The sequence below is a fragment of the Manacus candei genome, unplaced genomic scaffold (genome assembly GCF_025592945.1).
Source record: "Manacus candei isolate 608988 ecotype Guabito, Panama unplaced genomic scaffold, ASM2559294v1 h1tg000050l, whole genome shotgun sequence".
NCBI classification, from domain to species: Eukaryota; Metazoa; Chordata; class Aves; order Passeriformes; family Pipridae; genus Manacus; species Manacus candei.
This window is the reverse complement of record NW_026138098.1, coordinates 25399751-25424458: the sequence shown is the minus strand read 5'-3', so window position 1 is coordinate 25424458 and position 24708 is coordinate 25399751. Positions and strand designations below refer to the sequence as shown.

General features: G+C 39.9%; 1 protein-coding gene across 1 annotated transcript in view; it reads left to right on the top strand.

Moving 5' to 3' along the window:
* The window catches only part of ZCCHC24 (zinc finger CCHC-type containing 24), a 109287-nt gene extending 90169 nt beyond the window's left edge, over positions 1–19118 (top strand). The window contains exons 3-4 of the mRNA XM_051800988.1: positions 3766–3930; positions 12576–19118. Of these exons, the coding sequence (XP_051656948.1) occupies positions 3766–3930; positions 12576–12689 (279 nt within the window). The 3' untranslated portion in view covers positions 12690–19118. The remainder of the gene's footprint in view (positions 1–3765; positions 3931–12575) is intronic.
* Positions 19119–24708: the final 5590 nt, after the last annotated feature.

Here is a 24708-nt window from a genome sequence, read left to right as displayed (position 1 = left end):
GGTACACCTGCAGAGGTGGTTTCATTTGTCTCAGCATTTGTCCAAAGTCAAAACAGCACAAAGGATCTGTTGCCTATGCCTTGATCTCTACATTGAGACATAAGCAATGGTTGGTTTCTCCTTGTAGAAAAATCTGTTCAGTTTTGATCCTCCCCAAAGGCCTACCTGTCCTGGATGAGGTAAATCCTTGAAATGTCTGAGTGAACACATACACAAGTTTTTGCAGACATGGATAGAAACCAGGCCAGGGACTACCTGAGCCTACAGGCAATGGGACAGCGTATGTTAACATGGTAACAACAAAATATTGTGCCATTATTAACAGGGGCATAACTCTGCCAGGTTAACTCTGGACATAAATAAATCCCTATCTGCAGAAAGACTAAGAAGAGATAATGCTCAGTACAGGAATTGTAAGATCTAAACACCAACCGAGGCCTATTATTAACCACCATTCAAATGGAGCTGGGGTGGGAAAGGAATAGGAGGCTAATGGTTTAAACAAGGTAAATCCCACACTCCGTAAAAGAAGGGTCTTTAAATTGATACCAAATGACAAAATGTGTATTCTTGCTCCTTTTTGGCGCTTGGTTAAGAACTGGTGAAAACAGCTCTTGCCCTCTGGTTGGACGAGGGTTGAGATACCTCTACTGCAGAGTGACTGGGTGCTCAAGCACCCTGTGGGCAGGGCTGGCTGCTTCTGCGCCAAGGAGCAAGCTGTTTCTTGGAAATGTTTGTGCAATTCAGCTGTGCTGCTGCTGGAGCCAGACACTTTAAATAATATTAAAAAAAAAAGAAAAGAAAAAAAGAAAACACCCAGCCTCAGATCTCTCAGGCCGTTAGTGTATCTCAGTCAGGTTTTGCCTTCCACCAAATACTGTCAAATATCTGTTTTGTTTGGATCTGAAGGGTGGAGGGAGTTGGAGGATTGCCTTTGCTGCTGTCAGTGCTTCCTAATGATGTTTCTCGCTAGAGAAAATGAGCTTGCTTGTTTGAGAATCCAAATTCCCTGTGGGGCACAGTTAGGGAAACTGAAGATATGGGCAGGAAAATAATATCTGTTAGGGCAACATATAAACATCCATAAAGCAGAATAGCAAAACACCTACAGAGAAGGCTGTAGCTTTGCCAGCAAGCTAATTAAAGTCACTGACTAAGGAGGGAGCTGTGACAGTCGAAAAGTTAAAATAAAAATAAATCAGAAGTTTAGTCTAGCAATTATAACAGGAAATTACCGACAGAGTCAGTGCTCCTGCATTCTTTTCCTGGTTCTGTTTCCGATTTGCTGAGAAAGTTAGATAAGCGAGATTTTAAAAGTAGTTTCTAATTTGGAAAGCCTCCATTTCTAATGCCCGGCTGTACACACAGACTTCACAGACTAGCATCTTCAGTGCCCCCCTGTGCATTTGTGAGGGCAGAGCATTTCAGGGCATTGGTGTCTTTGAAGTCAACTACCAGGCCTGGAGAAACCCATAGTTACAAGCCTGCCCAAAGCAGCCATCCCTGAAAGCTTCCTGTCTGTGAATTGTGGCTGGCGCAACATATTGCGGTGGGAGTCTGAAGTTTAAATGCTCTTTATGGCTGACATAACATATTGCGGTGGGAGTGTTATGTTTAAATACTCTTTGTAAACATTTACAAGACTTCTAAGACACACTCTGTCTCCAAAGTCAGTGTTATTACTTTGGAAATAGTGAACTCCATGACCTGCACGTTTTCTGAAAGGACTGCTGCTTGGTAGGGGCAATGGAGTTGCATTCCCAGGTCTGACTGCAGGAGGAGTTTTTAAGTAGAGTGTGACTTAGAGAATCAGAAATAGCTTGCTTCTGTTCAATAACATAGCCCCAATTGAAACTGCAAATAAAGAAATCTGTGATGCCTCAGGAGGAGGGGGAAGGTCTCTCAATCATGAGAGCTTTCTTTATACAGGGTTCCTATTCAATTCCATGAGAATTTCTAAATGAAGAGAGCATGTGGCTCCTTCTTACACTGACTTGTGCTACGAGCTCCTCAGAGGCAGAACCGAATTAAGTGCCCAGAATAAGGATGTCTCCATAAATTGACATTTTCCTGCCCTACATTCATTTGCAATCTCTCATCCTTATCAAGGGACACCATGGATCAGAGGGTTACACTCTGGGTGCCTGCCAGCACTCATATAGTTGTGAAAGTCAGAATGTTTCTCATTACAGCAATCAACTTTTTTTTTTCTTCTGTGCAATACTACTGCAAATACGTGTGTCCTGGTGTCAACTTCATCTTTGCAATGAGCCAGAATATTTACAGTGGCTTGTCAGACTGAGTGTTGTGAAACAAATTATTATAGATGTGATTGGATCGCTACTGATCTGATCTTTTAAAGAATATTGCTGTGCTGAGGAATAAGCATAAAAAACCCCAGAGAATGTTGTTTACTGACACTACAGAGGAGAAAAAAAAAGGCCAGAGTAGGTTTGGGGTCCCCTGCTCTTCCACCCACCACATGTGGGGGAGAGTGCACTCCATGTTCCTTTGCCTCTTGCTCCCACGTGCAGGCCTGGAGGTAACACAGTGTACACCCTCTCCATCAGCCACGGGAGAGGAGTCTCAGAGCTTCTGCCAACCACCTGCTTTTGCAGCTCCCAAAACAAAAAAAAAAATGCCTTCCCAGCATGATGGGTCATTTAACCTTCGTAAACTTTGTCTGGGAACCTTAAAAAAGAAAAGCTGCTTAGGCGTGACATAAAAATAAGCAACAAGGAATCCTTTGATAGGTGATCATACGACTCTGCCACTACACAGGCAAAAAAAATCTGCCATTAGGCAACAACAAACTAAACATAGTGAATACATGGAGAGTATTTCAACACCTGCTAGAGACTCTGAAAAATGGCTTCATCTTTGCAGCTATCTCAGGACAGCTGTATGCAACATCTTCATCTTCATATTAACATATTAATTTTTCAGGTACCTTGTTACATTTTAAGTACAACACACAGTTTTAGTGAGTGAATGTATTTACAAAAAATAAACGTGGTATTTGCATAAGGTCATTGTCAACTCTACCAACTTCCCTAGATAAAAAGGCTTTCTTTAAGGGACATTTAACATTTGGACATCAAACCAGTCCATTCGAGAATCCCTTCCTGTTTCCTTCAAAAGGTAGAAATCAGTAAAACCACTTACCAAGAGCCAGAAGCCAGACAAATTTAATAAAAGTTATTTTTTCCACTAATCAAAATGTCTTTCCTTCATACTCAATCCCAGTTTGTGCACTCCCATGTGATAATCCACATACTAATGAATTGCCAGTATTTAATTCTTTACAGGTTGTGCAAAGCTGAATTATTAAAAATCTTCTTAATGTTAGGTTTCAGTGGAGAATATACTAGATTTCTTAACTAGAATTTCTAGTTAAAAAGTAGTCCTTTAGTAGTGAGCTACTCCTCCAGATTATATAGATATTACTAGCAATATGTATGCAAGAGAGATGATCTTATAATGAAGCCAGTATTAAAACTGTTGGAGAAGGTATTTAGAAATATGCCTGTGCACTATGTTCACTGCCACTAGCAAGTATTATAAGTCCTCTTGAACTTTTGAACACTTCTTACAGAAACAACTCTCAGCTTCAACATATGTACTCCTTATTAAGAGGATATGACCTTCCTGTCTACCTTCTATCTTTTGCCCAAAGCTTCCTAATTAAAAAACCCTTTACTTTTCTGCTACCCTCCCCCTCCACCTGTTTTCAGTCATTCATTGCTACTTCCCTTTGTTTTGTAGGCTCGCCCAAAAGGAGAAGGCCTGACACCATACCAGGGCAAGAAACGCTGCTTTGGTGAATATAAGTGCCCCAAATGCAAGAGAAAATGGATGAGTGGAAACTCCTGGGCTAACATGGGACAAGAATGTATCAAGTGCCACATTAACGTTTATCCTCACAAACAGGTAGGAGAAGTGCAGACCTGCTGGCAACAGGCTTGGAACTAGGAATGCTCTTGACTTTGTAAAGTGTGGGTAAGGGTTAAACAGAACTTGACATGTACTACAGCATATCACAGCAAATGGTTTCCCAGATGAGCTGTTTGTCTCAGTCCTGGAAATCTGGAGAGGCGTCAGAGTTGCAATTTGAACATTCTTTTTTTTCAGTAAAAATACCTCAAACCCAAAATCTTTACCTACCTTTCTTATGGAAACAGACTGTGGGGCCTTTTAATCTGAGAGTAAAACAAGTTCACCAATAGTAATGGGCCTCCTAGTTCTTCCAATTCTCTTCATATTTATATCAATTTATTGTTTCATTCCACTGGTGTCAGCAGTTATTTCTTATGCGTACTACTTTTTTTCACCTGTTGGATTTCATCAAGGGGTTATGTCTACTTAAAAAGAGCAGTGATAAAAGAGAATACGAAGATTACTCTTGCCTAAAAAATTCCTTGGTTAATAACACTAACTTGAGACAATCTCAAAGCTTACAAGGTCTCCTGTTCCTTGCCTCAGTTTAGACAGCTTGCCTAAAAAATCCAAAATCCAGGCTGAGCAATGAAGTCATTTATCACATGCATGGAACTACAGTCTTGAGGGTGAGAGAAATTACAAGGTCATTGATTTATAACACAACTTGATAAATATTTACCTTGTTCTTCTAAATTCTTTCCATCATTTATGTTAATGTTCAAAGAGTCAAGAAATCATTCAAGAGGTGTCTCATGGACACTGTACAAGAGGCATTGTAGACTTGGATATGTACATTCTGTAGTAAAGAAGTTTTGCAAGTCATCAGTTGTCCAGAGTTGCCCCTCATGGCAACTTATCTGCTTAGTAGTACTAAAGCCAGAGACATACTGTTGGAAGGGTTGCAGTTTACAGTGCTTCCATAAGCTGTGCTTGCCCTGGAGCCACATGCATGGTGTTTTCTGGGGAATAATCACAGCATGTGCAGTGCAGGTTTCCACAGCTGAACCCCACTGCTATGTTTCCATGCCATTCCCTAAGGACACCATAACTCAAGGATGTGGAAGAGCTTTGCTCTTCTTGTCTATCCATGTGTTCCTGCCCCACCAGTAGGTATTGCAGTTATTTGAGATCTTTGGGACAAGACTGTATTTCTGCTAGGCTTCTTCATATAAATAACTTGCAGCCAGTCACTAGTGCTCTTCCCCAAAATGTGAACTTAGAACCTCAAGCTGAAAGATTTTTTACATCCCAGTGTCACTGCCTCACCTCCATGTACTCCTGTTTCTCAGTGTTGCCATTGTCATCCTTCCTAGTCTTTTTCTTTCTTGCAGAGGTGCTCTGTGTTGCTTCTGATTAAACATAACAGCAATAGCCTGGCAGTAAAGAGAACAGCATCAGTTCATGCAGAGCCAGCAGCAGAGGAGAGCCAACAGGCTGCAGGAGGTCTGTGCTGCTTCTTGACAGAGCCTCCTGTTTGCCAGCCCATATATGGTTTTTGTCCAAGCATCCAGTTCCACGCCAGGCTCTCTAAACATTTATCAACATTTGTGTGTGTTATTCTGCACCATTCTGGAAAATATGCTCTACCCACTCACCAGTACTCTTATACTAACAACTGTATTTTGTAAAAGCACAGTGAAAGATGTAATTACAAGTCCAGTATTTCTAGTTTGAGAGTTATAGCACAAAAAAAATCTTGTGCACATAAGATGATTTTAGTAATTTTTTTAAACAGCACTGTTACACCACCTTAACATTTTTTGCATATGTTTCCTATTTATTCTTTAGATTTTGATTATTTTGTTGGTACCTACCATAGCAGAGTCATCATTCATGTTGGAATTCCTATGCACTTCTAGAAGTTTTTAGCCATCAGTGGGTGTCCTCAGCTAATTTTGTGCTCCTTCTGCTTTTATTATATGGGATCAGATTATTTTCACTCATCTGAATCTTCCATTGGACACCTAAAGGAAACTCACTAAGAGAAGATGTTGCCTCTCCCTAGACACCACACTTCTTTTGTGCCATTTTAACTCCATAAAAAAAAGAAAAGAAATCAGTGTTGCAGTGAAAGAACAGACACTTCAGAACAGAAGTCACTGCACTATGTGATGTGATCATAGTACAGATAATCCATAAATGGATTGTTTTCCTTGGTTTAACAAAACCCAGATGAACTGGAGAAGTCTGACCTCCATTCAAGATCAGACAATATTTACTTCTAGTGAAATTAATTATTTCTACTTTCAAACAATCTTGTCAATATTTCTCTTTGCCAACATGTTGGAATTCATCATCTCCTTTTTTTTTACTCCTTGCCCTACCATTTGGTAAACCTGTAATTTTAACTTAACAGAAAAAGAGTATCTGGAATATTATTTTAAAAATAATAGTCATTTTATCAGCAGGTGAATATCACTGCTGGTTCCTTAAAATTGAACTATCCTTTTGTCAAGTTACAAGAGCTTCCAAAACTATAAAAACTGTAAATATCTCAGCCCATGTCTAAAACAGCCAGGGGCCACATTTCCCTGGTGAGGGCATATGACAGAAAGTCTCCATTCACCATAGTATATACAGCATAAAAACTCATACCAGGTCAAGCCAACCTCCCCTGTTCCACACATGAGCCTAAGCAGTAGAGGACACATTTACAGGAAGCTGTGGATATAGACAAGACACAATAACGACCTCCAAGGGTACTTCCCATCCTCTTTTATGCCCAAGTGAGTATTTCTGCATTCCCTGAGTTTGTCACCAAGCAGATCAACCTTGGTAGAGTCTATTCAATAGCTGAAATCTAATCACCAGGCCTTGCTATGTCCCCCTGGAGAGTAGAATGCTTGTGCCCAGTTTAGGTTTAAAAAAATTGAAATCCTTACTTTAGGATGGTTCAATACTCATTGCAGTGAATTAGGAGTTTGATCTCAGTTGCCAGATCTGCCCTTTTCTCCCGTCCTCATCTCCATAGCTGTATTTCATCTTCCCCAGTTTCTTTCCCAAATCTGTGGGCTTCTCATTACTGTAGGGTTTGTCAGTGTCTCACAAGGGATGGTTTCATGCCCAAGTACTCCCATGTAACTGGCTCAGGCAATGATATCAGAGCACTGGAGGTAATATTCTCCACTCTGGGTGGCTCTGGGGTAGCCATTCTAACACATATGCTGCCTCTGTGAATGGCTTGTGCAGCTATGCTCAAATCTTGATTTCCTATCCTTTCGTTAGTGGGTCCCTGGAGAGGAAAGCAGCCACACTTCCGTGCCACCTGCTTTTTGTTCCTGGAGGCTCATTTCACTTCAGGAAACTATCCCGTGCCAATTCCCCACAAGCAATGTCTCAGTTCAGCCCTACGCTCTTAGTCCACATGGGCTATCTGTGAGAACAAGCTTTCAGCCTCTCTGGGACAGGAAAAGTTTTCTCAGCAATTTCACAGTTGCATATATATACTTTAGAGTGCTCTACAAATACAGCTCTAAATCTCAGCATTTAAGAGAGATGGTAGAGCATGTATTACAAGAAGTAACACAAGGGTATGATAGCAGAGCTGCTGCTATTCATTCACAGAGCAGAGAGTTGGGTGGCTCTCACACCTGAGCTGCAAAACTGCTCCTCATCCCAATCAAGCTTTGAATGCCTTTTTATTTTCATAACTAAATTGTTCCACTGTGTTCCTCCTTTTGCATTTTCACTGTGTCCCTCAAGAGGCAAACCTCCCCATGGGAGTGCTTACAGGAATGCACAGCACATAGGGCAAAATCTGTAGGCTTGTTGAGCTCAAGCTTTATCAAAGACCAAAAAGCTACCTTGACAAAGCTGTTCTACAGCAATTTCTAAAGTAGTTTCCTGGGTAATTTCTTTAGCTACTCTAAGCATAAACAGGCATCTCAGATGAGACTTAAACCCACCTCTTATTTTTCCAAGGAATTTGGATTTTGTGGTTGTTTATGCTCCTTCTTACCCTGCTCCAGCAACTAAGCCAATTCTTGTAGTCATTCTCCAGCGTTCTTGGCACTCAAACAGCCCAGATGCCAAGCTCTGAATTCTCATTTTCTTCCCCTGCCTACTATAGCAGCAACATCTGCGCCTGTGGTTACTTCCTGGCTGGCCTCTTATCAAGGCTTCTTCTCCGACTTTGTGGCTGGCTCCAGTGCTGTTTGTGATGACAGCTGTTGCACTGGTGCAGAACCAGCCATCTGGTGACCGACTTGTCCTCTTGGACACTATTTTCCTCCAGCTGTCAGGAATTTACTGTTGGACTGGAAATAATTTGGTATGTAAATACATACTTCGTGATATCCAAGTTATTACTTTCATGGGCAATTCAGTGGTCCCATCACAATTCCCTTATCTGAGTGCAACCACAGCCACCTCTCTTCCCTCAGTATGGGGAGGGGGTGGGTATGATCACTCAAGCCCAATAAACTTTTCAATAGTTCCAGGCCCACAAGTATGCTCTTTTGGCCCTTTAGATTTAATAAACCCTCCCCAGCATGCCCATGCTTGTGTACTCCAGCAATGGCAATACAGTTCACCCCAGACTGCTCCTTTTCTGAACTCTAAAGAGATTTTCACTATTTACCTCATGCTGCTATCAGTCATTCCTGGCTGGCCTGTCCCAGAGGCATGCTGCTGACAGTGGCTGCTTGCTCCCTCTGAGCATCATGCCTCTGGTCTGCAGCCTCCTTACCACTGCCTCCCGGATCCATAGTGACAGCCAAGGGCCTTGTTAATGTCCCTTTTCCCCCAGGCAGATAGAAAAACAGAGGGTCTGCTGCTCAAGAATGCATGTTGCATTTAATCTTTTTTCCCCGGTGCATAATTTCTTTTATTGGACTAAAAACTTACAAATTTGTGATAGCATGTGTTTTCTAGCTATGGCTCCTTAAGACTGTTAACCTAACAATTATCCTGCTAGCTATAGTTGTAGAATCTTTTTCTATTCACATCTCTAATCTGACATTTAATCATCTCATTTGCTCCATTAAGACTTGATGTAAGTAAGTCCAGAAAATTATTTTTAGGTGTTTTCTCACATTGGGATTCTAATGTGATTCTTTATCCATCAGTGGTACAATCGAGCTATTCCATTCTACAGCAGAAAAAAATTCAATCTTCTAAATACAAACATAAGCAGGCACATTGTTCCATTCTGCTTCGTAGTGGAAGCAATTTTCCTCAAGATATCCTGGTGATGTTTTCTCTGATACCTAACACTTCATAAAGGTGAGCTTTTTGTTTTGAGGGACTTAGATTTTAACTGACTTTTGGGGAATGCAGAGTTCATTCAGTACATGTAGAGCAGGACAGCAATAATTCACAATCAAAAGTTAATTTGCAGGTCAGGAATTGCTATATAAATTTAAATTTATTTCAACTTCATTCCCCTGAGGCAATAGCTTTATTCACCACCACCAAATGTTTTCCTGGTGGAGCTGCAGAAAATTATTTCCACCCTGCAACTACTAGGAGAAAATTAAAGAAAGATGCACAAAAGTGAAGAATGTAAGAATGCCATTGTGGATGCTTGCATTTCAAGAAAAAAAGGACAACAAAAATTGAACTATTAAACTCTCCATTTAATGTAAAAAAGCATACCTTTCCCCACAGGAGTATAGCAGGATTTACTGTGGTTTTACAAGCTCCATTTCACCTCTTTCTAAGGAGAGGAATTAATTTTTCAGCCAAATAGCCTGTTCCCTTCTCCACACCCTCTCCAAACGCATGGCTGAGTTCTCAGCAGCAGCACAGAGCTCCTGCAGCCTCCTCAGTCATTGCTATAATTCAGGCAATCCCCAAAGCTAATACAGAGCATGCTGCAGCCCAACCCTGCTGCACCCCTCTTGTGCCAGTGTCCACTGCTTCTGCCACACAGAGCTGATAATTGTCCAGCCTGTGCCAAGGAAGGTCAGCCTTGATGGACTCACAGCTCTTTGACTAATGCCCTACACTTTCAGCATGGTGTCAGAAAGGCTCCAAGGGTGTAAGTTCTCCACAATTAGTAAGAGACAGATAGCAGCAGAACAAGAACGCTTGCTACTCAGGGTGATTTTGAAGGGTTCTTTTTTGCCTCACAAGAAACCCATGAAGAGAAAATGGCAAATGGAGATAAGCTGGGACTTCATGCAGAAGTTGGGTCGAAGTGTTTTTGAGGCACAGACCATGCAAGCACACTGTCAGTTTCGAAGCCTCACCAGAAATGTGGTCTGGGCTCTGCAGGGCTCTGTTCCTTCCAGCTGGCCCTTGGCAACCTGCTTTCCTGCCTTTGTAACCCCTCTCTCCCCAGCCTCTGTGTCGTAACACACTGGTAACAATAACATTTCTGAAATCAAAATGTTTTGCAGGCCAAAAAGCTGAGCTCAATCAACGCAGGGGGAAAGCAAACCACGGAGAGCTATTGTTTCTGAAAACCATCCAAAAACTCTTGGCGCTTCAAGGCATTCCCAATGTCCTTTGCACTATTTCCAGGAAAAATGATTCCCAAGGCCTTGCATATTAAAAAAGAAATCTGGCTTATATCAATAAACATGATAACTGCTGTATTTTTTCTCTTTAATCAGAACACAGCTAGCATGTAGAAGCAGTCAGAGCTGAGTCAAATAGCCTGTTTAAAGTGTAGCATTTCAAAACTCTTATTCTTTGCTGAGGAGTGTAAATTAACTCCTGGGACTCCTGAACCTGGGCTTTGACTACATTTATGTCATGCAAATTCTTCAAGAAAATTTGTGGGCTGATGTTGGTGGAGTAAGTGGTAGATAAGGCAGAAAGGCAGTTTTTCTGACCAAAAAAAACTTATTTAACTCACTGTGCTGTGATAAAAGCAGTACCTGCACCAGTGCTTGGTCTGCAAGCCTAGAAACTGGATTGCTGGTTCTGATCTCAAATCCCAACATGCTGACATCCAACAAGTCATTCAAAGCTCATTGGGGTTGCAGGAGGAGGTTAAAGGATTTGGAGGAGATAAGAAGTCCGTCTACATTCCTGACACAGGAAATCCAATTTCAATTCAAATGTAAATGAAGTTAGACTCCACATATCTGGTCCAGAACAGTATCACGGTTAAAAACATTCGATCAGAAACAAACCATTGGCAATCACCACAGAATCACTGCTATGTATTGTTTTAGTATTGTTATTGCGCAACACCAGCTGTGCGATATAATAAGAGTGTTGCACTTATAATCCAATACAGTCAAGCAAGAACTTACAGACATCCCTTATTCAGGATAATAAAATACATTGTCTCATTTTAGCTATTCAGAGAGCTGAGAAACCCTTCTACTCATTAGTTTATATCTGTTCTTGCAGTGTTACATAGCAAAAAAAAAAAAAAGCTTTAAATATCCCTGTTCCTATCCACAGGGTCTCAGGTAAGTGGCTTGATGAAGAACTTATAAATGAAATCTTAGATGATCAAGTGTAATTAAGGAAAAGGAAATAAAGGATAGAAAAGGAAGTAAAGTATAGTCTTTAGGATTAGCAAACGTGTTAAGAGATAAGGGACCCAAATTGTATAAGCTATATTTACCCACCGCTTGCTCCAAGAATCCTATTCTGAAGATATAAGCAAGAGTCTAGTATCCCTATAAAAACAGTGAGAAGCTTATGACTAGTTTTCAGATTTCACACCACATGCTGTCTCTACCACAGTCTCATAGAACAGCCACTTCATGGGAAGGCACTGTGTGATGAAACAGTCTTTGGGGCACGTTTCATGAAAACAGATAAATTACGGGTTAGGGAATTTTGTTTTGGGAGTTTTTTCCAAGCAATTGGTGCACTTTATGAAATTCTATCTCATGTCTCTGTCACCTCTCTACCTATTACACTTTCCAATATTTCCAGATTTCCAAAAATAAAATTAACTTTATTGCAATATTCAACATGGGTATTTTATTTTCAGAATGACTGTGAAGCCTTTTACATGCCATGGAAAATGAAAGAACAAAGATCTACTAACAAAAAAACAGTTTAATTTCCTCCAACCATGTGATTTCACAAATATTATTAAAAATACATAATCAATCCATTAGTCAGGGTCAGGGCAAAGGATTATGTCACGAGGTTAGATTTTGTTTTGTTTTAGTTTGAGTTGGGGTTTTTTGATTAACAGCTTTGCAGCTGCTCTACTTCCAAAATTTCGGCCTCAAAAACATGTGACCAAGTATTGGGAAAACCCCATTTATCTATGAAGTATCTGTGCATGGACAAGACAGGTTTCTTGATATAGCAGCTAATCCCAACATTGGCAATCCCTGTTGGTATTGCTGGGTAATGGAATTCCCATGCTTGAGGTGTTAAAGCCTTTGGGACATCTCAGTTACTGAAGCTAAGAGAATAAACTCTTTTCTGTTATTGCTTTTATAAATAAAGTCCCCAATTCAGTATTTTCATAATTTGTCTACAACAAAGTTAACACCACCTTTTTGAAGAATGACATTAAGTTGTGAGGCCACTCTGAACCAATGTAGAGCTGAAGGGCTGAAAAAAACACTCCAGCCCTTCAGGAAAGAAATGTGGTAGCTTTTTAATGACTAGGAGAAAGCTCAGTTAAGTGTAAAAGTAGATTTCACATGCATAATAAAGAGTAACAGTGACAAAACCTTGGATTTAATCTCATTTCCCTCCCTCCACTGCAGAGACCCCTGGAAAAGCCGGACGGGCTGGATGTTTCAGATCAGAGCAAAGAGCATCCTCAGCATCTGTGTGAGAAGTGCAAAGTTTTGGGCTACTACTGCCGCCGTGTGCAATAAACCTTCCAAGTGGCCTCTTCCCATCCCCATCATCCTTAAAGATTCTCTGGCAGCATGCGATCCACAGCAACACAACAAATCAAGATAAAAGCTAAAATAATTGCCAATATTGCCTATCTAATAATATGCCTTACTATTAATAGAATGTAACATTTCTCCTGTGCATGTGCACACGTGCAGCAGGTATTTACGGGACTATGATTTGTATACATATATATGTAAATGTATATATATATGTACACACACATATATAAAGTGCTATTGATGGTGTTCACAACAGAACTACAGTTACAGGTTCTGCTGATTGTTTACACAGACCCTCTATCACAGCCAGGTGAAATGAAGTACTATTCAAAAGGCAAGGTATAACATTCACAAGGAATATATGTTTTACGTATGGCTTTTGCAGAGGTTCAATAACTGTGGGGCCACTAATTCCAAGCACTCGCCCACAACATCAACATTGTTCTTATTATATGACAAGACAAAGGAAGATGAAACAAGCCACAGCATAAAAGGAGAATTATTGTTTTCCCAGTTTTAGAAAGTCTTAGAATTTTGTGCTGCTGTTTTCTTGGACTTTTTCTAGTTGTTACCATCTCTTGGGCAAGGCTTAGGCAAAATCATTTTTGCAGAACATGGCAAAAAAAGTGAATAATTGTTTGAGGGTGTGAGTTTGGTAGAAAGGGAATACCATAATGGGACCCAGAGCATTGGGAAGGATTCCAAGAGGTTTTTGGAGGAGAAGAAATTGGCTTGCTTGTGCAACAGATCCTTCTCTTGTCATATAATCCCACTGAAATGGTCCCTGTGTGCGCATGGCTTGTTCATTAGGCCACAAACAGACTAAATTTTCTATGAACAAGGGGATAAGAATACTTAAAACTGTCTCTAAAACCCTTAATTGAAAGATTAGCCAAACTTACTATTTATAGTAGTTTTAAAGCCACTTTTTGGAAATATTTTTTCCTGTTTACTACCATAGAAATTTGTTATAATACGAAACTTGTTAGCCATAGGGGTGTTTTGAGGCATGGAAAAACTGTATAACCCTCCCTCCTTCTGTCTTCCTGAAGCACCTACACAGCTGAGGAGAAACGTAGGAGTTATATTTTGTTGTCCCATTTCGGGTAGAACCTTGTGCAGGGGCATTCTGCTGCAAAGAAGGATCTCATCAGGGATTGGCAAATATGAACTGAATGTACCTCGAGACAGTATCCTCTTTGTATGTCTACAGAAGAGTACATTGGCAGAAGGACACAACAAGCAATTCATTTGTAGCATTCACTAAAAAATTACAGGGATAATGTTTGTTTGAGATTGGGGGTTCTTTTGCATCAACAATTTCTATTTTTATGAAGTTTCCTTTAGAGAGATTGATTTGTGTGAGTGATACTTAGAGAAAATAATTTAAATCCTAAACAACTTGATGTGAACTAAATTTGTTCTGAGGACTAATTCCATAATGCAAAGACAGAGGGGAGTTTATGCCAAGTGATAGCTTGTGTCCAGTCAAGCTCTTATAAAGCAAGTTGAAAACTTACTGCAAGCATTCATATAGGAAATGGGAAGCTCTTTACAAATTTGCTCTAGGGTGAAACTCTGGCCATTTCCCTGCTTTGCTATAAGCAGGGCAGAATTGCATCTGCTTATTGTGGTGGGAGTGGCACATGCATATCTTGCAAATTCATAATTAATGGGTAGGCCAGGCAACCCAGCCTACTGATCATAACATGGAGCAATGGATAAGCGTTCTGACCCCCGGCTTCTGACCACAGCTCTTCCATTAGCTCCCTGATTTTGGGCAAGTCACAAGATCTTTCTGGACCTCAGTTTCCCCAGCTGCAAAATGGGGATAATAATACTTCAGTATACCTACCTCACAGGAGAGTTGTGAGGTTTACTTAATATCTCTAAGTATTTTGGCATCACTGGATGAAAAGTGCTATGTAATGCTAAAATAGTATTAACTAAATTAATTACTTGGAAACTACTTTTGCCCAGTTGGCAATTCCGTCAACTAAAATAGCTGCAAATTACATTATTGAAAGTAACACTAATAAACAGTTTAGTTGCCTCAGTGAAGACATGCAGTTTTAGCATTTTCAAATGCAAACGCATTCTTTTGCACAGATTCACAAATTACCTTAGAGACAAATTCTCTCAACAAAGATACTAATCTGTCTATACAAATAAGAATAAGAAAATACACAAGCAAATCTAGGGGTGGATTTTCTAAGCTTGACCTCTAGGATTAATCTCAATAGTTTGTTTCAAGCATGAGTAATTTTGAAAGAGCAGCATTCTAAACCAGATCTATTTTTCCTCTTGAGCACTTAATAGTACATGAACAAAAAAAGAAAAAATAATCTTGATGATTCACATCCAGCTAAAGGATGTGTAGAGAAACCCCCTTAGATGAAGATAAGGGGAAATGTTATTTTTTTTTCTCCTTGAAACTAAGATGTTGCTATCAAATGTTTTGTTCTGTATTGAAATAGTTTCCATGTTATGATAACCACTAGATCAGTAAAATAGCACAACCCTTGATATAGCTGTATCAATGTATCGCACACCACCAGGTTGGACAAAAAGCTGACTAAAGATGCCATTATAAGCAAGTGCTGGTATTTTCATGACAGTGCCCTGTTAAAATTTTTTTATCCACATTCAACACTGCAAGGCAATGCCTTAAGCTTATGGATTTTTAGATTCTACTAAAAATACACGTGATCTACTTTAACACAATTAATGCCTATAGGTGTAGCATAATAACTCTTAAGAGCATAGTTACAAGAGTTCAGTATTTATATCACTGATACGTTCTTAGTCAGAAGACATATAAAGTATTTAAGTAATACTTAGCATATCTGTAATAAAGAGGAGAACAGACTTTCCCCTGCACTAACGTTGGGGAGAAGTAAATAAGGAACAGAGTGTGAGGAAGAGCAAAAGCAACACTGCCGTAGTTTGTACTGCCTAAGTCAGAGACTGTGGATCCCTCCTGGAGCGGGGTGCAGATGTGATCAGGCCTTGGGCACCTCCCTGCACAGGGCTGAAACCTCTCTCCCTGCCAAGCTGGTGCCTGGGAAAGGCAGGAGCACCAAGCTTATGCGAGGGGAGCATTCCTCTGTCCCTCCCTGCATGAGGTTTGCTCATAGGATTGCAGCACTGGGCCCGGGGCATTTGCTCCACACTCAAGTCTGTGTAGTTTGTGAGTTGCTGGAAAAATACATCTGCATAAGTCATGTATGACAGCTTATGACCTATTGGCTTTTAGCTAATGGCACAGAAGGGACATTTCTGAATTTTCTGAATTTCAAAGGGAAAAAAAATTGGTTACAAAATGTAGATCTCTTCTATTCCCTCCCTCCCTCCCTTCAAAGGTAATTCACCTATAGATGTAACTAACTTTCCAAAACTTAAAAATTCAGATTTTTGACAGGAAAAAAAAAGGAGTTGATTTCTCTTAAGTTTTTGTGAACGCTTCCTGATGTTCTCTTTAACTAGCTCTACATTTAGAACATCAGCTAGCAATCCTTGAAGGCATTTGTAGACAGTCTTAGCAGAGGTGAAGCAAGCATCAGTAAAGAATTTTAAACCAAAACAGGCCTCCCTAAATTGCATATTCTTTAGGGATGTACCTGAGAGCAATCTGGCTCTATGCATTTATTTGGCAAACTGGATTTTTAACCTCAGATGCTTGCTGTTGACAGCCTACCAATCCATCCAGCATGCACTTTTTTTTTTAAATTTCACCCCTTTTTAGAGATTTTTTCAACTTTCATTTATTTCTTAAAAAAAAAAAAAAAAAAAAAAAAGAGACAAAGAAACAAAATGACAATTTGTTTCATGAGCTGGTCAGAACATTTCACATTGAATTGTCCTTGGCATTGGCACTGCTCTGGAGAAAAGTACCAGTAATTTGAAATGTGTGTTGTAGGTTATAACTTGATGAGGCTCCAGTGAAGTTGTTACAAATACTTCATTTAATGGTCATAAAGAAAAATCCCTGTAGTTTAAAGGATGGGCCCATTTTAGCCAGTTTCTACTGCTGCTACCACAGACAGCCACACAATGATGCCACACAAGCAAAGTTTGAGGCCTTTTTGTCTCAAAGTTGCTTTTTGATTTCAGATAAATACACAAGAGTATATATTATTTCTGAAAATAGGTGTATTTTGAAGTTCCCCATTATATGGGACTTAGTTTTTAAACTAAAAATGTGAAGTTACGTGTGTCTGAGAGAAGCCTTATACCTAGAAGTATTATCTACGTTTTACCTTTTTGTATAACGTGAAATTTAGATTATACATGGGTTACATACTGTGACACTCTAGTTTGGTTTTTTTAAAAAAAAAAAACTACTTAAAAGATCAAAAGTTAACAGCTTCTGGAAATGTCAGACTTCCTAGATTAGTGCTCTTTGTCCTGAAGTCACGCAGAAGATTTTTTTTTTCCTACTATGGATCCTGAGAGTTGTCTACTGAACAGTATGAAATAAATCATCAACACGTGTTTTTCAAGTTAAGTAGATTGACATATATTTTCCACTTGCCTTTGCCAACGTATTTTAAAATGAGATGGAACTACCCCCATACAAAAATCATTCTTTCAGATATCACTCCGCTCCCGACTGGGCTCCAACCCCTATCTCTTTCCTATCTGCAAAACCAGTGCTGTCCATTCAGTTTGTTGTATCACTCAAGTGCTCAGAGGGCTGTTTGAGATCTTAGATATAGGGATGATAGATTGTGTTTCTAGGATGAATTTCAAAGGGACAATCGTGTGCAGTTACTAGCTATAGATGATTGATATAAATGTTTACCCCTGTATGAAGTATTTTACAGTTTTACTTGCAGATGTGTATTTATCTTGAGTTATACTTGACATAGAGTTTCTTTCAATTTTTTTTTTTTAATCCTATGTGTGTATTTTGGAAACCTTTTTAGATGTTAAAATTTTTGAATGGTTACAAATATTTCTTATAATACTGAATTGTTATCTTATCTGGAAACTCTTTGCAGTAACTTTTTTTGTATATATTTGAGGGCCTTTTTAAAAAAGTATTGTTTGTTTTTTGGGCAAAGTTTTTAAAATTTGGAAGCTTTCAGAAGGGCCTTTCTCTCAACTAGGATACTAACAGAGGTAAGAGTTTTCTTAAATATTTTGCAGTATTTTGCAGAACTAAGGATGTATCCTCAAGAAAATATTTATGGAAATAATTTACTTTTTTTTTTTACAATGCTTTTGTCTGTATAAAGTATGCAACAGAACTACATTAAGAAGGAAATATTGTCTACATAAAATATTATATGAAAGTTGGTACATAATTCTGACAAAAAAACCTTGCAATTCTTTAAGCCATATTGTTTTTGTTATCCTTGGATGAAAATATCAGTATTAAGTAACCAGTATATTATTCAAGTGCTTAGACTTATATGAAAATGCTTATACAGTTTATTTATGTATTTGGGGAAGGATTGCTAGAAGAGCTATCACTAGACATGTAGCAAGTGAGGAGCAGATAACAGTAAACTGTCACTTTATGGCCTTGTGAGAGACACAAAAAACACTGAAAGCACCGTAGAGACACGGCTTTCAGAAACTCCGAAGCACAAGTGTTGGGTTTCAAATGGTGGTTCTTTCCTTCCCCATAACCAGAGGGGAAGAAAGTTGGTTGGGACACTGTTTAACTTGACTTTCACAACTCTTTGCAAACTGTGAGCTCAGCTATGCAGTATCGGCTACAGCAATAATATCAATCAAAGGGTATAAGAAGAAAAAGATTGAAGTAGATTATTGTAGGGGTTTATGTTTATTTTAATTAGAACTCATAGCAATATAGAATATGCATGTGCACGTATTCAAAGCATTTTACACTTTACATTTCATGTAGTTTGATTATATTATGAAGGATTGAGTTTTTAGTTTGATATTTTACCATGCTAAAATGGGAGGTCTGCCCAACCCTGTACTGGATTCTTGTTTTCTTTAAAAGGTTATTTAGTACAGCACTCACTGCATTGTCTAATAGTGCTAAAACTAACACTATCTTATGAATTTCTTCAGCTTTAAAAAAATTAACCTAATGATTATTACATTTGTTTAGCTGTACCCACTGACCTTGTCAGATTCAGTTGGCAACTTGTGTAATTTCTTTTTCTGTAACTGTTAATAAACTTGTACAGCTAAAACAAACAAACAAAACCAATGGACAAAGGCCTCAGAGGTACCAGTTCTGCTTCAGCAATCAAGATGACAGCTTGCTCATCTGGTGACTGTGTTGCTAAAGAGACTGTAAAACCTCTGTTGTGGATTGTCCATTAAATGGCATTCCGACATGTGCCTTATTTGCTGGATAGTATACAGCTTTCTTCTAGTATTCTAGCAGTTTAATGCTGTATTAAAAGTACTGCAAAAAAATCAGCAAGTGTGGTATGGTTTTCTTGAACGTCCCTTCCTTCAACACTTCAGTACCAGCTGCACTGGGTTCCTGGTTATGGACTGGCAGCCACAGTCTGGTGCTCGCAGTGCAAACCTGCCCCGGCATAACCATGACCCAGACCATGGGGAGAGGAGTTTCTCCACTGCAGGGAGTCCCTGTGCTGCAACAAGCCTGGTCCCATCCAGGGTGAGGGCTCTTCACTGCCAGTGGGACAGCTGGGGTTAATGGTGCCAGCTCTTAGTTTTTAGCAGCCTGGTGTTGTCTAGCATTATTCTTAAGGAAAAACCTTCTATGATCAAAGTACACCTGTAGCCTTTAGTTGGATAGGAAAGCTTCGGTGCCAGAAAGTTGCTATAATGAAAAATAACATTCATCATTCTTGGTGAACAGCACAAGTTGGCAAGAACTAGACCTATTGAATGCTTGTTGCTTATGAGCAATGCTCTTCTCACGTCCCCAGTCAAAGTTCAGTGACAAGCAGTTTTTCTACTGAGACTGCTAATACTGTAGCTCTTGAAAGTTAAAATAAGGGTGTCATGAAATTAACTTTGGAATTTAGGTATCCTGCCTCTAACATAAGAAATCCCCTTCATTGAAAACAAGCAGAAAATTTTTACTAGACACACCAGCACACAGTTCTTCTATGCCTGATCATCCCTCCAAACACTTCACATTTGCACCCTGAAGGTCATTTACTACACCGTTTGTATCACATAGCACACCTGATTTCTGGGAAGGTCCACATGAGAGAGAGAGCAAAAACACATCCACATGTTTGTTCATGGGTATGCAATACTGGGGGAAGAGGTTGGCAAGGAATTGTACAGTTCTGAAGCCCCGAAAACAGTGACTATTTCATCAAATGATCAAAGACATCCCCCAGCTGAGCCCCATGGAAAGGGAAAGCACATATTCAGAGCTAGTTGGTAAATTTTTGTTTGAAAAACAAAACATGCTGCTGCTCACTATAAAGTTTGTCTCTAGCACTGTTCCCATAGCATACACAAGCCACAAAGCCAAGCTCAGAACTGAAATACATCTTTCCATCAGAAGCCTTGGGGGCTCCCCAAACACCAGGGCCTCAGATTCAGCACTCAACTGAGACAAGAACAAATGCTGAGTGGAACAACTGCAAAGTCCTAGCTCCCTATTACCACATTTTCTACAATTCCTCAAAGAAATAACTTTTTCATATTTAAATCAAGAATAGATTAACACAAACAATATGGCTTAACAAAAATGGCCAAACTACTCTTCCCTCATTTTTCAATGCCAAGGGCTTCGCCTTCCTGCTCTGTGTGAATGAGGTCAAGAGACAATGCAACAACCCACTTGTAATAGAAGGGCCAAATAATTCCCACTTAAGAAAAATAATAGGGCTTTCATAACAGGAATTTCACATAACATTAATTCTTTGAAATAAAAAGCTGTTTCATTATTCTTCATGGAAAACCAATTTAAACAGCACACCAAGGTTACCATTTTTCAAGTTAGTTACATCATACCAAACCCCCAGTCTCAGATCTGATGAGTTATATTAGCAGGTATTATTAGTATATTAGCAGGTGTGCAAACTGGACCTTACATCCCAATGATGAATGACAAACTGACATAATCTGAATAACACTTGCATAATCTCACTCAGGGCTTCCATACACCAATTATTCACTGCCCTATATCACAGTCAAATGTTAAAAAGGCTCCTCCTTTCTCCACACCCCTATGAAAAAGTCTGTACACAAGAGCCATGGGCAAGAGAAGAAGGAACCTAAAACACAAAGGGTTGAAGATGACAGTCGGGTCTTTCCACTAAGAACCAGAAAAACAAGAACTAAATAAATTCTTAACTGAAACATGTAGAATCCTTACTTCTGAGAAACATATAGTATGTAGTTTGTGATCCTGAAAAAACAATGCAACATTCAGCTTTGCTTTCTCTAGTAATCACCTTCTAATCTTTGGCAAGCAGATCATTTGGCAGCTCCTGTGTGGGTATCACCAGCTATCCTACCCACACCTACTCACTGAGCACACTTTTGTTTTACGGAAAGTAATGCAATTCCTCTTCCTCGCCACCTGTATCTCAAATACACTTCAGATAGCAACCAAACCCAGAAAACTGTTCACGAGACAGCCTACCAAACCTGCAAAACCTCATTCAAACAACTCAGATCACACAGAATGTACCTCTCACAAACCTGTGGCAAACTTCGAGATGTTTTTAACAACTGAACGTGCCAAGAAAGACCTACCTCAGTCAATGTTTATCATGTCCTTGTCCAAAGGGCCAAAACCAAAGGGGAGGCAGTCGCATTCATGAGGTGTTGGAGCATCCCTGCCGTGCAGCCCGGGGTAGCAGAGAGAGGGAATACTGCTCTGCAAGAGAAAGGAGCACCATCAGCCAGGCCTGTTTAAAGCACTGCCCAGGCACACAGCTGTGAGGTCAATGGGACCAGAAGCAGCAGTAACTCTGGGCATTCTTCAGAGACTTTTGCTTCTATGTCACGAACTTCGCTAAATAAAAATACAGTAATCACTTTTTTGCCCTTTTTTTTTTTTTTGTAAGAGGTAAAAATGGAGTTTGTATGCCCAGCTAACCCAACCAAATTCCATGCCAACAGGGAAATCAAATTATAGCCAAGAACTTTATGTGTGTTTTAAGTGGAGTAGGGTGTAAGCCAAAGATTTCCTTTCAATTTCTACTCTAGCCTTTTCACCAGCTGAGTACAGAGAAAGCCAAAATACCGTAAGAAAGCTTTCTCTTACACAATTTCTGAACACATCTAAGCAGCAGGTACTGGAAATCTAATTCCAGCCAGCTTTCCATGAAGTTTCCTTACAGTTCTGCAACATAAGAAGGTACAGCTCAAAGGACTTCCAAGGAGTCAGACATACATAAGCTCTGCTTGATTTCAAGCAGCAAACCTTGAAGGAATAATGCAGGAAAACACTGCAGAAGTAACAGGAAGCAAGACCTGAAAACCCACTGCTTGCAACCAATGATAAACAGACAAATACAGTGACATAGGAAAAAAAAATACCTTTGTTGAGTACCATCAGGTAGAAGATCAGAGCTGACACTCACAGCCCCTAGAAAGGGCCTCCTTTCCCTCCACCTCACTTATATTGGCTACTTGCCCTGATTGCTGAGGGCTCCATCTGTGCTGGCCAGCTGTGTCTGGGGGTGGGGAGGGGATGGAGGGAATTGGGGGTGGGCACCAGCTCCTTCCCAGGTGCAGGGGCTTCCTGCCTGGCTATGCCTGCTGCAGCACAAACCCAAGCAGCCCCCTCCAACAGGGTCACAAGAAAAAAGAGCAAAGACATCAATGCCACCAACTGGCTGCTGGAAGGGGAGGGACAGTACAAATTCACATCTAGGAGAGGCAAATAACTCTCATTTTAATGTTCACAGTAACTGAAATAGCAACACAGCTAAGTATTTAGCAGCTGTAGAAATTTCACCAAGGAATATACAAAGTAAGCTTCGCTGGACTGAAACTTGAATCACACACATTGTAATGAACCAATTAAAACTGCTTTCCAGCATATCCTACTAAAGTTTCTGAATGTCTTGGATAATTTTTGAATACACAGTAGTTGCACATAGCAACTATTACCTTGCCCAGCTACTAAGGTGTGGTTACTTCTTTGGATATTTGGCTACCCCATGTGTTTGCATTACTTTAATTAAACTGAAGTAAAAGTGACTGAGTTAAATAAAGACAACCAGTACCCACTCATACCAACATCTGAAGGAGTGAAATCAGCTTTATTGAGTTAGTCTTCTGCAGGGTGGTGTACAGCAATTCACTGATTCAGAAATAGCAAAAGCAAAACCAAACACAAGTAGTGGCTGACAGAGTCCCTGATGTTCAGTGAAAGACATCCCAAATGGTGCACACTAAATAACAGATTTTTAAATTAGCTGGTAGTAGTCAGGAATAAGTGCATGATATTATTTTGGTTTGTTCAACTTAATGTCATAATCATTTAAAAAAGGGTAGACAAACAGAGGATTTGGAAGTAGGGACAAGAAACTAAAGAGAGAACATCGTTATATGAATCTTATCACTTTAAAAGGACAAGAAGTCAAAAAATTCTGGAATGATGAAAGAAAAGAATTTTTTTCCCTGTGAAAAGAGACTGTGCACTGGGCCTCCATCTCCTGGAAAAGAGATCACTGAGGGTGGATGTGATAGTGTCCTATAACATAATAAATGACACAAATAAGGGAAGAAATATTAATTGCTTCTACAATGCCTTCCTTCTAGAGTAAGGGAATTTTTGATAAAATTTTCTGAGGTAACATAATCAAAACAAAAATGTCCCACAGCAGACTGAAATACATAGTCATGGGATATTCTAGCTGTCAAAAGGATAAATGAGATCACAACCAATTACAAAACCACATTTAAAAAAAAATTAAAAATGCTGCAGGGGTTATTAACCAGGAAGCTGTGACCCTGGCTCAGGAAGTCCCTAAGCACAGAAGCAGCCAGCAGTGAGGTATGACACCAACAGAAGGCTGACTGCCTGTGTTTCCTATCTTTTCCCTCACTAAACTGTTGTAGGAAAGAAGATATTAGAGTAGGTGCTGGTCTGATTGTTGTCCTGGCCCTAAGGACTACTTTTTGTGTGGCAGTAGGAGCTGCAATATGTGAATGTAAGCTACTTCTAGCTCTCTGTGTAAGGTAACACTTGCGTGTCACCCAACAGGTACCTGGTGGCTTCCAGGGCAGACTCACACAGACATGCCCAGGGAAATAGTCATTAATTCCCCAGCATTTGTGCTTTGGAAGAAGACCTTGTGACTCACCTACACTCACACTTGGTTGTTGACAGGAAACTAATTGAAACTCTACCATAATTTGTAGTCTACAACTGAGTATTGCACTATGGTAGCTGGTTTTTTGGGTTTGGTTTTTGTTTTTTTTTTTCAAAATTCATTGCAGAGACTACGGTTAAAAAAGCTGGTCCCAATTAGCTGTGCTTGAAGCTATTTTAAATGTATCTGTACCCTGCATTCCTGTTCACTGGGCCACGCTGCCCGCTCTTCTCTCCAAGTGGTAGGACAGGGTTTATCCCCTGATTAGCCTTAACATATGGTTTTCTGAGGTCACAAGGGAATTTACTGAGTCAAGTAAAATTTCTCAGAGGTGTTTAAACACGTCCTAGCATCCAAAAGGTCCAGTAGATAGAGCTCATAAGAAGGAGGTTGTAGGCTCTGGCTGAGCCACACGCCATGCCATGGTAGGCAGCCAAACTGTGTTGGGCTCCAGCCATGCCATACAATGCCCTCCTGACCAGCACTGAGTCAGACCCAAGGACACAGTGAATTAACATGGAGGTTGCTTAGCCTGCATCCCATGTTTCCCCATCTACTGCTCTTAAATTATGCCTTTTATTCCAGGGGTACAGCTTCACACCCAGGCAGCCCCTGATGTTGTTCAGAGTCCTGGGGTGCTCTTGTGTGAGTGAAAACACACACAGGAGCTGCAGAGAAAGCATGAGACGTGCAGATCTGGACTGAGAAACACTTTGCAATTTATCTTTTCTGCCATGAGTATCTCT